The 17,064-nt window shown below is 39.3% G+C and overlaps 1 protein-coding gene across 1 annotated transcript in view; it reads right to left on the bottom strand.

Annotated features, from left to right (window-relative positions):
• LOC115016103 (sodium bicarbonate cotransporter 3-like) overlaps nucleotides 1-17,064 on the bottom strand; it is a 39,201-nt gene extending 22,137 nt beyond the window's left edge. The window contains 6 exon segments of the mRNA XM_029443771.1: nucleotides 56-244; nucleotides 409-569; nucleotides 834-972; nucleotides 2,845-2,994; nucleotides 4,602-4,683; nucleotides 16,890-17,064. Coding sequence (XP_029299631.1) covers nucleotides 56-244; nucleotides 409-569; nucleotides 834-972; nucleotides 2,845-2,994; nucleotides 4,602-4,683; nucleotides 16,890-16,931 — 763 coding nt within the window. The 5' untranslated portion in view covers nucleotides 16,932-17,064.

The raw sequence follows: 17,064 nt of genomic DNA, 5'->3' as shown, positions 1-17,064 counted from the left end.
CCAGTTGTGGAAAATATGGAGGAAAAAGAAATGCGAGTGCGCTGCAGGATCTCACCGTTTCTTTCAAGCAAGAGTGGGTCAGAATGTTTCTTGCCTATGTCAGCAATGGAGCGCACCAGAGGGATGCGATTGCTGAGTTTTCTCTCATTCTGGTGGTGGTGTTTCTTCAGCATGGCTTCCCGCACCTTCTCGCGCAAATCCTCCTTCAGCTGGCCTGATGCCACCATGCTGTCTATCAGCATGTCTAAATAGTAGAAAGGCAGGGACGTAAACACACAGTAAGAAAACAATTATGTATGGACCATTAAAAATCATATTACTGGAGTGATGCATACTTATTTGCTTTATTCGTCTCTGTGAATAGGTCATGCATCTTAAAAAAAGTGATTTCAACATTGAACAATTTACCTGCAATTTCCTCGATACTGTTGGCCCTCATATCTAGCATGACTGTGCCGTTGAGTATGCAGCTACGCAGCTCAAATAAGCTGTGTAGTGACAACGTAGCTACATAGGGTTTACTCCACCTCTCCCCGCCATCTTCCACATCCTCTTCAAACTTCAACCATCTGTAGATAAACACCAAGAGCACAAACTTTTACAGATGTAAAGTTTACTTACTTGTATGCGTAAGGGAACAATCATGGTTTCCAGTTAACTGATGGTATTCTACGATTACTGTATGCTACAAAGCTATTTACACATATTTACACTATTACACAGATGCATCGAAAATCCTAATAACTAACGAACTAATATTCGTACAAAAAGCCAACAGATCTATGGAGTTCTGCTTTCACTCAAGCCGTTTGCCCCCTAAGCTGCTTTCTGACCTGGCAGTTTCCTTCCATTCAGTGGCACTGCCATGTCTGAAGGAGAGTTCGTCCAGCTCAGTGAAGAGGTCATGGGGGACGTGCTCGAGGTCATCATCCTCTGTACCCAGGATGAACTGGACCCGCTGGGATGGTGTGTCTGCAAAAAGAGTGGACAAAGGCCAAAGGTCATATTTACAATATTAACAATATCAACAGTACATTCATCCAGGCATTAGGCATCATTAAGTACCCTACGCCGTTTCTGACCTCTAATAGCTCTATGGAGCAGTTTTTTTTATGAGTGGGTTCCCGTTTTGTTTGTTCACAAATGCACACGAGTGACATGATGATACAGCCCTGCAAACAATCTTTCGCTTTTCCACCGATCTACAGGTGGCTGTACATTTAAATTGCTGCATTTCTTGGCAAAGGTTGGGATGAAGAAGAACAAGCTGGTAAACATGTTTCAAATGTTCTGCTTTGAAAAATTGTTTTATGAGACCTCAAGGAGAGACACAATGCGTTTTGCCGTGTAGTGCTGAATGTAAACATAACGTTTGTCCGTTTACAATAAAGATCCACAGGGCACCTTAAGTGGATGTTTTAGTCGTAAAAGTAGATTAAATGTGAGCATAATAAAAGGAGATGGTAGTATGATGAAACAGAATTCTTTGGGATCCGTTTGAGAAAGTATGCGTGTGGTTGGCCAGTATAACTGCACTAATGCCTTCTGAAGCTGGGGAGATTACTCTGAGGTAGGGTACAGAAAGACCCTTACATCACTGTAACTTCATTATACTACATAAGGAGGAATACATCTGCAGGCTTGATGCTGAGAAAGTATACAAAAGAGCATATTTAAAACCTGAATGCAGTCCAGCTCATTTCTTTCAATGACTGATTGAATTAGAGGGCAAATATCAAGACATCTGGAAGCAAAGAGAAAACGGAAATAGATATGGCACATTATAAGACTGAACGCCACAGCGAGGCAGAAATAGAATGAATGGAGGGGAAAAAAGGAGTTATTTTCTGTTCACACATGGGGACACTGTGTGGTGGTCTGGTGTGGGAGTACACTTCATATTGATGATGCTGCTGTCCACACCTATGCATGATCCTAAAGATGGGATTGACAATTTTCTTTTCTTTTCCAATAGACATTATAGATGGTACATTTAGCTGTGTTTGTTGTGAGCGGGTGCGTCTTTGCTCAAGCGGTATACGTGATGAAGTTTTAGGTAAAATACCGTTTCAGAATATCCGTCTTATAAATTGTGATGTTGTATGCCCTCAGTGAGTTGTGTTTGGTGTTGTCATGAAGTAGAAAACCCCTCATAGTTCAAAGCTTTGTTTTGGTGCTTATGAGTCTTGCAGTTGAGGTGACGCAGCAATTTCAAACACAAACGCAGGCACACATCACTGAAAATGTCAGAGCCTTCAAATCAGTGTCAGAGGCGTGTTCCCAGTGGCCTTTAATGCCTTTTAGAGGTGAATGTTTTATTCAGAGCCGTTTGGATGGACAGACACAGAAAGCTTTAGCAGAGTGTTGATATAACCTGGCAATCTGTACATTTCTGTACAGGTCTCCCTCAACTCTCCTCAGCGTTGTCAAGCAAGATTTAAAGTGAATGCAATGGGAAACAGCTGAAGTTTCTCTCAATGTCATTTTCCAAAGTCCATGAACATAGCCATCAGAGACCGGCAAATCACATGACAAGCTTTATAGCCATTTTGGGAAAAAAATTGTATCGGTTTGAAGTACTGTGAAATAAATGCACCAGTCAAATCTAACCAATAAATAGAAAGGTACACCAAGTCTAAGCTAGGTCTCTCCATTGTGGATTGCAAGGGTTTCTGTTGAATGTCTGAGGCCAGCCCTTTGGGTGTATGAATAAACACAGTTGAAGTAGTAGTCATAGTAGTAGACATATACAACAATACTTTGTAATAGGAAATCAGAAGAGAGAGGGATTTAGCGATAAAGTTGTGGGGGGGCATTAAGACATTTAAGAGGAGTGTTTTCAACCATAAGTGGGGGATTCCCTGCCATCTTCCTTCCCCTCCTCAGAGTCTCTCTCCTTCTTCTTTCGGTGGTGTTTGTGCCCTCGGTGGCGATGCCTCCGTTTGCTCTCCCTTCCAAGAGGAACATGGACGCCTACGTACACAGCTCTGTGGCCTGGGGAAAAGAAAAGTGCAACACCAATTCAGACGCATTTTCCTCTTTTCCTCTTAATAAATTAGGCAAACGATGGAATACAGTTCACAATTTCAGTTACATCTTCAGTATTATGAAACAAACAAACTACTAATTAGTTGGTAAAGAGAGAAAAATATTTCATCTTAATTGAAATAAAGTACAACCATGTTGTTTTCACATTGTATGTTTAAATCAGATAAAAATAAATATATAAGTTATATACATCTCCAACACATACCATCTACAGTATACAGTAAAGCCTGATGGGTTCAGTCAGACATTTACAACTGAAGTAAAAGACAGACACCCTAATATTTGACACAGACGACAGAACTTCTCTGCATTTAGTTTCGAGTGCTCTAGGTAATCTACTTGAAGGAAACCAGAGTACAACGTTTAACCTTTCTTCAACCCTCTGCTTTCTCCTAAATGTTTTTATCTACTTCTCGTGATTTTCACTGCCACACAGGAACTGTGTTCTCAAATGCAAACGTCCTATTTTCGCCCTATATTCTCTGCCAATACTCAATTTTCTACAGATGAGTCATCTTTCTTTGATTTGAAAGGGAACCCAGGGGGAATGAAACCAAGATGCAGCCCTCACATGAAGGCATAAGTGACACACACATGAGCTGAACAGATGGAGAGAAACAGAGACGGCAAAGGAAGGAAAGAGGAAGAGACAGAAAAGACACCAGGAGATGAAGGAGGATGGAAAATAAACAGCTACGCTCAGAGAGCAGAGGGCTCCATGCGTGTGACAAAAAGGAGAGAATGGGATAAATGGAGATACTATTTAATAGAGGAGGGAGGATATGAAGTGCTGTAGACCCACATAAAGAAAAAGCAGTGTGCTAAAGGAGAGGACAGAGGGAGATAACATGGTGGTAATAACACTTTTAGTGCTGCTTCATTGACACTTCATTAGATGTTACAGTCCATCCAACAGGGCTGTGTACTGGCAAGAATCTGCCGATACGATACGCATCATGATACAGGGGTTACGGTTCAATATATTGTGATACTGTAAGTAAGGGGATATATTGAGATTTGTAAAATCTAATTTTAGGAAAACTAAAAAACTGTCAGTATAAAGAAAATGCCACTAAATGCATAAAATATGTTAAAAAGGTTTACTTCTTTACACAATCAGAGCATTTGCATTTATCACAGTCCATGAAACATTCGACATCACCGCACTACTTTGTAAGGGCACATAACATTGCTAATGATTTTTTGTAATGTAAACTTTGAATTAAATATTGATAGGTTTTTTGAGAGCTGAGAGTATCACAAAAAATAATGAAGCGATATTCAATATTTTTTTCAATACACCTTCTGATCTTTTCAATTATTTTTAGTATATTAATCGTTTCATCCAATGAAAGTCTACAAACATATTTAAATATTTTTATAATGAATGGAATTAAATAAAGCATTTGTTTAACAGAAATGGAAAAGGCAAAACAATCTGTCTAACTAACAAGCATTTCTACTTAATGTGTGCTGGCTTAGGAACCTTCCCTTTCCATCAATTAAAAAAAGCATATGAAAAATATTTTATGTCTGTGTGGCTTCAAACTTACTATCCAAATCTTCCTTTTCATAGTTTGTGTGAGTGGTGAAGCTGCTCTTCCCATGGTCAACTAGTGCCTCCTCATCGAGACCCTGAGAACAGGAGAGAGGAAAAGAGATGTTGAGAGAAGAAATATATTTAAATACATGAGTATCATATGAAAATTGATGTTTGAATTACAAATTCCCCCTTGATTGTTTTACCAGTGTATGTAGTTTTGTATACAATTGAAAAACAAAAAGGTGGGTAATTGAAGCGGAGACATATTAATAGAGCTCACTGGACACTAAAAGTGCCTCCCCTTGAAGTGTTAGGGAGATACCAGTGGACGACAAAGATCAGGAAAGACAACACATTGAAAGCATTTCTGACTTGCATTTGAGAATAATAACAGAAACAACAGACATTCAATAAGACGTCTCACTACTATCATGGAGCACAAAGTTAGAAACAAGACAGACTGAGAATATATTTAAATTCAGCTTTAGTTCCACTTTTAAGAACTCCAAAAGACAAAGGAATATATATCAAAGTTGGTACGTTTGCTGTGTGGGTTGATGAACAGGAATGGCAGATATAAGATCTCTTAATGTGGCAGTAAGAAGTAGAAGAAGAACATTGGGAACTAACAGGGCAAGTTAAGGACCCTGACTTCATCAGACTAAAGATTTTCCAATAGCCTCTGATGGTGTTCTTTAACAGCTTATAATACTGTATGATGCAGCAAGGTATCTTTGGAGCTTTATGAGGGGTTATAAATGTGCTATTTATCACAAACTAATTAGTGTATTGGAAAATATATTCATTGTTATGGTCCACGCCATAAAAGGTCGAGTTTCATAGCAACGTCAAGAGGCTGGCTCCACTCCTTAAAAAAAAAGAAGATATGACCTTAGTGAAAATAATTAGCCTGATATCAACATCATGGAAACATCAACAGATAGGAAGATCCAATTAGAGACAGAAAAGGTGCATATAACTAATATTAGTTATCAAATCACTCACTCACTCACTCACTCACTCACTCACTCACTCACTCGAAGCAGCCACAGAGACACAATCTCAAATTACTGTTGCATGTGTGGCCAAAACAGAACTAAATGTGCTTGGAGAAGTCCCTGTGGGTCCACCACCAGAATACAGCAACTGATACCAATACTGTTACCAGGTTGTCAGTCCCATCTTTGTTAAAAATTTGAATTTCACACCTCTCATAAGGTTAATACTTCCAGCTGTTTTTCAAGACCACCACAAGAGACCACACAGTGCGAATCAATTGAAAGTCAGGCCAGCTTGGCCCCGTGATCAGCAAGCATGATGTATTGGGACCAGGAAGGAAACGCTTATTTTAGACACACATTTGTAAAGGGACTATAAACACCACAGGGTGACATTTAGCTAAAGGTGGATTTGAAAGCCATGCCGATCGGCCTGAATAAGGGGTATTTTGCAGATTATTTTAGACATTATTTGGACAGCTTATGTTTCTAGAACATGTTGCCTAATACTGTTCATGAAACTAAAAATATATTTATTCTAAGAATTCTTTAATATCTAACATTCAGTCTTTTACATAGGTCATATAACATTTTTTCAGACACCACATGGCAACAACTACAAATGCTGTTTTCCTGTCTTGTGTACAAACCCTTTCATGCAACACAATTGCATGATTGGATGATCATTTATGTCCCTTCAACCAATCACAGACAGGCACTGCTGCCAAGCAGGAGGGTGTGGAAACAAAAGTGACGATGACAGTCACATGAAAGGATACGTGATACGCGGATGACATGCCCGTCACCTCTACCGCACTGAAGGTTCATTCTGATAGAAAGCATGTACTCTACGTCTTTCTCCTGCTTTCCCTGTTTCATTACTGCCTTACTACTATGAATATGCCTTCAATGACATTTAGATTTCCACACATATATTACCATAATCATTTTCCTGTTAGAACCGCACCTACAGTGAATGATACCATCTGTGATTGTGCCTGTGTTTCTCAATTGCTAGTGGATTTGCATGATAATGAGCCGTGTTACTCTCTGACAGGAATTCAGCTGCAGGGAGAAGAGCAGCAAGACATTAATCTATCTCTAGTAACTGGAGTTCCTCCCCCCACGGTGAGTAAAACTGACCACGGGTGACTAAAACTGGACTGGTTCCTCATGGTCATTTGTGAAGGACGGGTACTGGGTGTTAAGTTGCAATCTTCAGCACAGGAAGCTAACATTTTGATCCATCAGCCAATTCGCTAATACATTAGAGATTACCAAAGTACAAACATTTGTACTTAAATTTGATGCACAAAACAAAGATTTAAAAAGATGAACAGTCTTGTAACACATTTTAAATCAATATATAAAGACAGTTTTTTTTTAACCAGTTTTGCCACTGGCCACAGTTCTAATTTCCCATATCACATGAACCAATGTTTACAAGTTGGGCGCACAAAGGTGGTTTGAAACTATTTCTTCTTCATGAGTATCGTCTTATTCTTAAGCTTCTTAAAATACCACTTACACAAATCTGTTCATTTTACTGTATAAACACCAGTTCACGCACCATATCATGTATTCTATATGCATGTTGTTGTCGTGCCTGTTTAGTGAAGTATATGCACATGTTAAAGTCTGTTGTGCCCTCGACCCCACATTGCTTGGTACAATTTAAGAACACATGATGCAACCACATAGTCGCATAGCTTTGTCCAAAATAAACCCCCGTCCATCACCCGCAGTCCCCAGGCCAGGGAGGAAATTGGCTATTATGCCTACAAAGCACAGCTGTGGTTGGACTACAGGAGCAGTGCCAGTGGGAAGCTGGGTTTGGAGGTTTGGAGGGCAGACAAATTGCCTGCAGACTAAGTAAAGCTACTAAATAGTGACATCAATAGATGACGTTGAGAGAAGGCAGATCTGACTCTCTGGCTACATCTACACAGTAAAGAAAGCCAGACTTTCCTTTGTGGATCCAGAGAGATAATTTGTGTAATTAATGTAAATTGTGTAAGTAATGACTATTACGATCCTTTAATGTTTGTTCTTAATATGTCACCAAACCTGTCTGATACTAGTGAGGGATAAGCAAAGCTGAAGGTGAAATTAGAAGATCTGGATTAATACAACAGAAATTGGACTGCACAATAAATGCCAGATAGTGATCAAGATACAAACATAGATGGCAACATTGACTTAAAATGTAGATGTGATATAAGCTTAATATAAAAACTATGTGGTAATAAATGTAAGCACAGCGTTTCCTGGCCTGACGGTGTCCACTGAGACATGTGCTGCCACATGACAGGAACAGTACTCATGGGATGCACCACATTCTGCGCCACCTACAACTGACAAACATATGTCTAGCACGGTGGGGAATTTGGATCAGAAGTCCATCCAAGTTACGAGGGAACATAATGTCACCTCTAGTCTAGAAGAACTGAAAAACAAATGCATGAAGTATGGTGCGGGATAAGCCTGGCTTTGCTCAAGCAAAACATTTCAGAGGGGACAAATGTGGACAAGTAGAGAGTGGGTTCCAAATAACAATCAAAGAGAGGTAGGCAACATGAGCAAGCAACCTGCCAAGTGCCAACACAATCCAACCATAAAGTGTCATTTCTCATCTTTCTGTTCTCTAATGCTGCCCCCTCGGCCTTTATTCTTTCTTACATGGGTGTCTTGTGGGAATGTGGTTTCCTTTTAGTTTATCACGTTATGTAATTTTTACAATAACTCTAACGTATCTGCTCCCAACCAGATCCAGTCAGCAAACAACAATATGAAGTGCAATAAGATTCCAAGTGGTTCAAAATAACCCCAGTTGTTCCTAGTTTTATGCCAAAATAAAGTATTTTGGTCATAAAACATTGACTGCGTACAGACTTGAAATGTCGCTGTAAAGGTTTAGAGTTAGCTTTTTCTACAGAGAGCACTTTACCACCAAAACATACCAATGACAAACTGCAAAAATAAACTGTAAAGGTGATAACAATACTGGTGTTATTTGTTAAATTGTGTTGTTTTGAGCAGACACAGAGTACTAAAGGGGAAACCAATGAAGTGATGGCGTCCTATAAGTTTGATCTGTTGCAGTTTTAAAACAGTCAGCAATCTGAATTTAAAATTCCATTCAACAGTCTAGTGCGGATGATAAAATGAAAGACAAAAACAAATTTGTACTGTGTTGTTTATCCTGTATTGCACGTCTGTCCGTCCTGGGAGAGGGATCCCTCCTCAGTTGCTCTCCCTGAGGTTTCTTCCATTTCTCCCCCTTTAATTATGGAGTTTCTTTTAGGAAGCTTTTCCTTGTGCGATGCGAGGGTCTAAGGACAGAGGGTGTCGTAACCTGTACAGTCTGTAAAGCACACTGAGACAAATGTATCATTTGCGATATTGGGCTATACAAATAAATTTGATTTGAAACCTATTGTGTGGTAAATACTAAAATAAAAATATATTAATTAAAAAAAAAATACAAATCTTCCACCATCTAATGTGGTTTCTATGTTGTATACATGAAGGATAAGTGGCTGGTAAAATCCTTACTTTAAGTGTCTGTATATGAGAATTTTTGTCTGGCTTTTACAGCAGCTTAGGTGGTAGAATCAGGTATTATGCAGGGGTGGGGATTTATGATTTACATGAACCTTTAACAGTAAACACAAAGCTTACCATGTGTCCATACAATAGCAAGGGGAAAAACTCTGAACTCAACATTGAACTTTATACAAGGATTTCTCAAGTACAGCATGAAGGTTGTGATATGATCCATGTTAAGTAGGCATGTTGAAGTGCAAGATCGGCTTGTTCTGTTTATGTATCCATACATCAAGATTATCTTTATATCTGATTGGAACATATGAACGCATCTCTTTGATGGGGCTAGAGTTTATCGTATTAAATAATTGTACAATTTATCGTATTAAATAATTGCCAGGTTAGGCTAGGTTTATAACGTTCAATCTTTTTGTCCATAAGTGTCACAAAAAAAAAGTGAAAAATTAAACAACTTGAAAGTGGCACGTTTAAATGCTGCTTTTGTACAACTAACTGTTTAAAACATTAGTTTTGATATCACATAAGATAAATAAAAACATGTCCTCACAATTGAATAGTCCATTTTTGACTCAAATGATTAATTGATAAATAAAAAGCAAAAGATTTTCTTTTTTACTTTAAAGTCATTTTCTTTTTCATTACCAACATGTACGCTAACTTCACTTCTGTTAGTATGTTTGTGTACCAGTGATTTTAACCACACAGCAGCAGACACCTCTTCAGCCAACCAGATTACTGAACATCTCAGTCTCACACTGCCAAAAATGCACAATTGCTAACTGCAGATGAGAATATTGACCAGCATTTACTGCCAATTTATGTTCAATTGTGTAACCAATTAAATGTCTGAAAACAGAAAGATAATAGATACAGAGATTTGAGAGATTATCGATGGGTCCTAACCAAATTATGTACATTGTAATATATGAAGATGTATTGCATAATTTGCCAAACATCTTTTCAGGAAGGCACGAACATCCATGGTGCTTAGCATGTTCTGAGTAAGAGATAATAATTAGGGCTGCTGATATGAGGAAAATATGCAATAATGTTGTTGAATATCACAATAAAGATATTACCTGCAATACATAAACATATGTACATAAGTTTACTTAGTTCTGCGTGTTTTTCCGTTTTCGGTATGATAAAACACATCTTTTGTTGAATGAAAAAATAATAATAATAAATGTATTGAACGAATAAAACATTGAACTGAACACAAAAGGCACTAGTAACTACCTGCAATATAGCATTTTTGCGATGATAAAATAAACTATATATTATGCGGTCCTAAATAATGATATAATCTGATTAGGCAGCTATATTTTGCTGACTAGTCATTAAATGATTTACCTCTCTGGAGCCACACCACATTTGAACAGAGCAAAACTAAGAAGGCGGAGGTGGTCAGAAGCTTGTGACCTGTATCTAATGTCTCCTGAGTGAAGATGTAGTTTAATCTTGTAGTTTAAACAGCTGGGAAAATATCTCATTTGGCAGAAACATTGGAAAACAAATAGATACTAATCATAGTCTCTGTTGGATGTAATCAATACTCCCAAACATGCACAGACTTTGCAGACAAAAATACACACAAACACAAAGATGGAAACCATCCCCTCTCTCTGCCTCACAAATATTTTCCTTCTTGATTCCAACAGTCCCTTCTTGTGCGTTGCTGCCGCTCTCGGCATAGTCATTTTTGCACTTTGTAATTTTAGCTCGACTGAATGGAAACAAGCATTCCATTTCATTTCACTTCAGGTCAATAAACATCATCTCCATAGACAGCATGCACCTTGTTTGTATTCAGACACCTTGGCAGACCCATTTTCCCCCCTCCTCTCCCTAACACCACTCGTCTTTCTCCTCTCTTCCTTCCTGTTCTCCTTGTCCCGCTCCTTTAAGCAGCCATAACTGTCTGTCGGTTTCCTCTCCTTCCTGTTCTTTGAGGCGATTAAAGAGTAGAAAGGAAACGTTTCCATTTCAAGAGGCACGTCTCCGATGAGGCAACAGCTTCTCTGTACTGACCACCTGCCACATTCATTAGCACTGACTACTCCACTCCACCGTATAGAAACACAAGAGGACAAACCAATACAAACATACCAATAATGCTACACACAGAGCCACTGGATCCTGTTCAAGTGTAGAACAGACAAACACACACGCACACACACACACACACACACAGGACCAGACGTACCGTAAGCACATGCTCCCCTTCGCTCTGATCATCCATTTAGACTAAAACATCCGCAAAGCAAAAGGCAGCAGGGACGTCAGCCAGTTCCTCCTTTACGATGGCTATCTCAGTTGTAGAAGGTGTGTGTGAGCTAAGCGCTAACAGAGACACCGTCGCACTTGTCTGTTGTCCCTTCCTTTGCTCATCTCTTTATACAGAGAGAGGAGAGAGAGGGAGCAAGCTGCTTCTGAACACACAGTGCCCTGCTCTACCCTGTCAGCCCGCTCTTGGCTCAGGAGCCAATCCCACCATGAATATTTTATTCGACCAGCCAAGAGCTTAAAAATGCATGCATTCACAAAACCACAAGGAGGACACACACACACACACACTTGGAGGACATTCAAATGCTCACCCACTGAGGTATTCAGGTCACAAATGAAGACCCACCCCCAACAAAGATAAATAGAAACAAGCACACGTGTGAGCTAGACATTCCTCAGAGGGTGCTATGAATTGAAAAAGGACAGATAGCGGTATATTCATTACATTTAAAATGCCTCCGTACCTTTGACATTCACAATCATTTTCATAGCCTGAAGGTTGGACATGTCTTTCAACAACCTGTAATTTTACAAAGAACTATGGCTCATTTGTTTCATGTCCACAACAAAATTGTTACACGAGTAGGGCAAAAAGACCCTATTCCTGAAACCTAAGCAGCAGATATTTGTTTATTGAACATTGTGGATCTTATTCCAGTCCATAGACACTCTTAGCTTTAATGATGCATCTGTTAACCGCGCCAGTCAGTTCCAAGTACACTAAACACAAAACAATAAAAGGCAAAGGTGACCAAACCTAAAGATACCCCCTGGCAATGAATACAAAGTATAAATGAAAGTAAATAGAAAGAGTGCCATCTAAAGGCTGAACCGTCGCTGAGCTGATCTTAGGACTGAACAAAAAGTAAGACCATATGCACTAGAATCATGCAGCAAAACATTTATTTTCAAGTAAAATGTTTAAGAAAACTGACTGAAAATAAGAATGTAGAGCTTTAACTTCATAAAATTATTTTTATTGTTGATTTACCGGACAGATTTCTTTTCTTTCAGAATGTATTGTTTAGTCGATAAAGCGCTAGAAGAAAAGGCCAAGTCAAGTTCTAAGAGCCGGGGTGATGTCTTCAAATTGCTTGTTTGCCAAACCAGCAGTCCAAAACCCCAAATGATACAGTTTATTGTAATGTAAGACAAGGAAAAACAGCAAATCCACATTGAAAAATGTGGAACCATCTAACGTTTGGTATTTTTTCTTAATAAATGACAGTATTGTATTCCGACAAACGGATAATTAAAAAAATATCAATAACTTATAACTCTTATTCCTAGCATTAAACACATTTAGACACAGACCTGACCAGTACAACCAACGTGAAACTACAGCTGCTCTCTGAATAGCTTTGCATGAGCTGTTAGTTAGGGTCAGGATTAAATCTCAATTAGAGTCACAATAAGAGGCAGCAGTGTAATGATGTGCAACGTTAGTATGCTGGTGGTACAAAGCTGTACTGTACGTTACATCCTGTGCACAGGCATGCCACCGACGACCACATGCATCCAGATGAGAAGAGAAAAACAGAGCCATATTTGTAGTTTTGTTACTGGAAAACTGAATGTAGTCTGTGGAAAATTGTAATTAAAATTCAGGTTTCTGGGCAAACATTGTATCTTTCTGTTCATGGCTCTATATGGTCAGTTACATTAGGCTTACATTAAAATCAAGCAATTTCAATATATGTTGAGTAGTTCTGCATTATGAAAATACAGCCTGCAGCACAGTTTTCTCTAACATTTGGTATTGTGACGGATAGTATGTGTAGAGAATGTCATGTGGATTTGTAGTGGCGGGAAGCTGTGGACGGGATTTTAACAGCCTTTCTTCATCTCCAGTATGAACAAAATACTGAAGTTAAAATGCAGTTTTCAAGAACATTCCTATCCAAGTCAAAGGGGCATTCAAATTACGAGGGGTCAACTTTTTCAGACAGCCGCTCCTGCAAGTCTTTTATAATGTTGCACCGTGTTGTTCACATGAAAAGTGAAGAAATATTTGTGTATAAAGAATGAAAAAAGGAGGGCTAGAGAAAGAGTAGGGGTGCTTTCACACCTAACCTGTTTGGTTCGGATAAAACAAACTCAGGTTTGTTTGCCCGGTTAGTGTGATTCGTTTGGCTCAATCGAAAACCTGGTGCGGACCTAACAACCGAACGGAGACCGCTTGAAGAGGCGGGACTCTGTGCGGTTTGTTTGTGGTGTGAATACTAATAAATCCACCTGCTAATGTTGACATATGTTCAGGAAGCGATCTTATAATTGATCTGTATAAAGGCGATGGTGATCAGCAGAATATTCAGGTCACCATCATAGAAGAAAGAAAAAACTGCAAATCCGCACATTTTAGAAGCTTCTCGTAAGTTATTACGGAAAGATGTTTGTGGCACAGGGTTGCATGTGCACCTCCCAGTATTTACACACAAGAAAGAGGCTTCGGGTACAAAGATTAACTGCTCAATGTTTCAGATCCATTATCCATCCCAGGTTAAACCTATATCCCCACCTAACAGAATACCAAGCTCTCATTAGGCCTATATGCTACCATCAAGACTCAGACCACACTTAGCAGCATGTTGGGGTTGTGAAGTTTTGCTTAATTGTATGAATCAAATCCTCTCTGTACACATGGTAGACAAAGGCATACTGCCATGTTGATTAGTACAATTTTAAGGCCATTGGTCTGCTTTTACATTCTTTCTTTGACTTTTACATTAAAACATTTTTTTTTACATTTAGTGTATTGTTCTGTTACTCCTAGTTAATCTAGAGGCTAGACAAGTAGAAATGTGGTTGGCTGAAGGTAATGAAGGACACTTTCCCTACCTCCACAGCTTCTTGGAAGTATAAATGCATTGAAATGTGTCACGGTGAGGCACAGAGAACTGAGAAAAGCTTACCAACTATGTTTCCTTTGTGTGGCAAGCAAAAATTAAATACTACTTTTACAGAGTCCAAAACAAACTACAGGACAATGATACACATAACTGTCAATTTCTAATTTATGTAGTGAACTTCATTAATCGTTGCCCCCAAAAAGTGTTTAAAAACGTGTGGCCTGTTTTACTGCTTGATTGCATCCTACTTTCTGAAAGTAGACTACATTTCATTCTCACAGAAAGTAGATTGGGTGCTATATATTATCAAACAGGGTCTCTGTTGTGTACACCAATTATCCTGGGTACAGTAGGAATTCATTTTTGTTTGCGTATTATCTTAATAGTATAGCTGAACAGAACACAGCACCACCAGACTGGCAAAGAGGCTCATTCTGTGTAATTACCCATTAAGCAATGTCATACAGTTAGTAAGCTTCATAAAACACTCACTAACCCTGGCAGTAAGTGCTGAGCCAATAATAGTCCAGCTCATGGAGCCTGGACTAAAACCTTCTTTCACTAGGGGGAACAGCAGACGCACAAATCCCTCTTCTCCTGGCAAGTTGGCAAACACGTAAAGTAAAATTCAACGAACGCTCACACTGTAGAACGAAATTAGTTAAGTCAATTAACAGAGTTCAGGGTGTCAGTGACAGAAAGTGTGCGCGTAATAAACAAGACATGACACCGAGCAAACGCAAAGAAAAGGGATGCTTTAAGGGAAACCTGGTGGTCCGAACTATAAAACTGCTATTACAATCCTTTGGTTTTCTTTCAGTTTCTTTAGATCTTCAGTGTCTCCACAGCCAACCTAGAATACTTTTGAAACCAGCAAGTCCATTTGACTGTGTACAGGCCTAATCTTTGGCCACTAAGTACTCATAGTAAAGGCTAAACATGCAAAACACGCCAGGTGTAGAAGGAAGTTCATCTCTAACACTGAGGTCAAAACCAAAGCTCTTTAAGTAGCCTTCTATAAATGCCACAAACAAAGCCTAAGATGGTAATTGGTGGCATAAAGGCAACAGAAAAACAACCACTCATTGTATGGTATGAGTTTATTCTTGGTACGACTCTAAACAGAAGTTGGGACAAAACTAAACAATGGCTAAGCATTTATTGTAGTTTAGATGAGGTTCTCACTGTTCAAGTCCATTTCTAAAGGCCAATGACGGCAATGTTTCACTTTCAAAATGACTCCTAACAATAACATTGGTCAACCAGCAAGCTGGTAAATAACAAGAATTTCTTGTTGAAACCAGATTCATGGGTTTTTAGAATGCACACACACACACACACACACACACACACACACACTAGCTGAATGCCTAACTCAAAGTTTAACAAAAAGATATGTTCTTTGGGATGTGCGTTTTGTTGGGTGAACAGTTAATGTGCCAAGAGACTTCATTAGGCGTCAAGCAGTTGAAGGTTTGCCTTAAAAGTCCTGTGTCAGTGAATCAAGTCAAGTTTCCTCAGACACATGCACATGCACATGTTCACACACACACACACACACACACACACACACTAGTGGACAACCCTACACCAGCATTGATGTCAGACAGTCAGCATGCATTTAGAACTTAGCTTTGAAACTAGTTTATTTTTTGGGCTTGTCAACACTCCTGTGTGTTTGATGCTCATCATCGCACCAGTGACTGTACAATTACACCCAACAGACAGGATGTGGGTCTCTACCATCACCCACAACTTCGTTAAAATATCACATTGAAGACAGTTTGGTAGATGTAAGCTCTACTGTAACTCACATGTCTGATATTGTGCAAAACAATTCCAGTTTCATGTCTGTTTCGTGGCACAGACTTCCACAGTAGAATTAACAACATTTCCTGACTTGTAATGAAATGTCACAGAGGTAGGCTGATCTATTTTGGGCGCATTTGATATGCAAATGAGCCTTTTATGTCTGTAAATGTACCAGCAGATCTTACACACTAAATAACTAGGGCACATATATTCAAGTAACGGACGGGTAGACCTGTTGAACGTGAGGGGAAATGCTAGAAAGCTGGTACAAAGCCATGGACCACTAAATGCTTATGAGTGCTAGTTATGTGTACGTTTTAGTTCAAGTGCGTAGACAAACACTGTTGTCCAGACTTGGCAGCAAACGGGGCATATATTCATTCAACTACCGTTAATAACGTCACTGAACAGGCTTGACTTTGCTCGTGCCCGGCTGTTTCATTAACGTTAGCAAGTACTATATGAAAACAAATGAATAGATAAACTTAAACAAAATTATAAACTGGTCAGAGAAACACATTACTATAAAAGAAAATATGTTTGAATAAACACTTTCGCCGACTTTGACATGAGACCCGAACACAACTTATACCCATGCCACGTGTCAGAAGTAGAAAGCCGGCTAACAATAGCAGCCGCCGGATGGTGCCTCTGAATCTGACTCCCAAGCATCACTAGCAGGCTACTTCTGCGGCTGCTTGGCAAACAAGGGGCAAACACGGACAAAGAGCCACACAAAAATAATGGTGGGCTAACGGTTAACTGTGCTGTGCGGGTACTTACTGTTCTTAAAAGGGGCCTCATTTGTTCGGACGGTTCATCCATTTCACCTGCAGCCCGTCGTCTGCCCACCGTTAGCTTTTATTTTTAACAGTTGATGTAAGGAAGAGACCGGGCCGGGTGACACTTGTATGAACTGCGAGAGCTGTCTGTGCTTTCCCTAACCAAACGGTAAGGA

The sequence above is a fragment of the Cottoperca gobio genome, chromosome 11 (genome assembly GCF_900634415.1).
Source record: "Cottoperca gobio chromosome 11, fCotGob3.1, whole genome shotgun sequence".
Taxonomy (NCBI): domain Eukaryota; kingdom Metazoa; phylum Chordata; class Actinopteri; order Perciformes; family Bovichtidae; genus Cottoperca; species Cottoperca gobio.
Note: the sequence above shows the minus strand (reverse complement) of the source record. Positions and strands in the feature narration are given on the sequence as shown.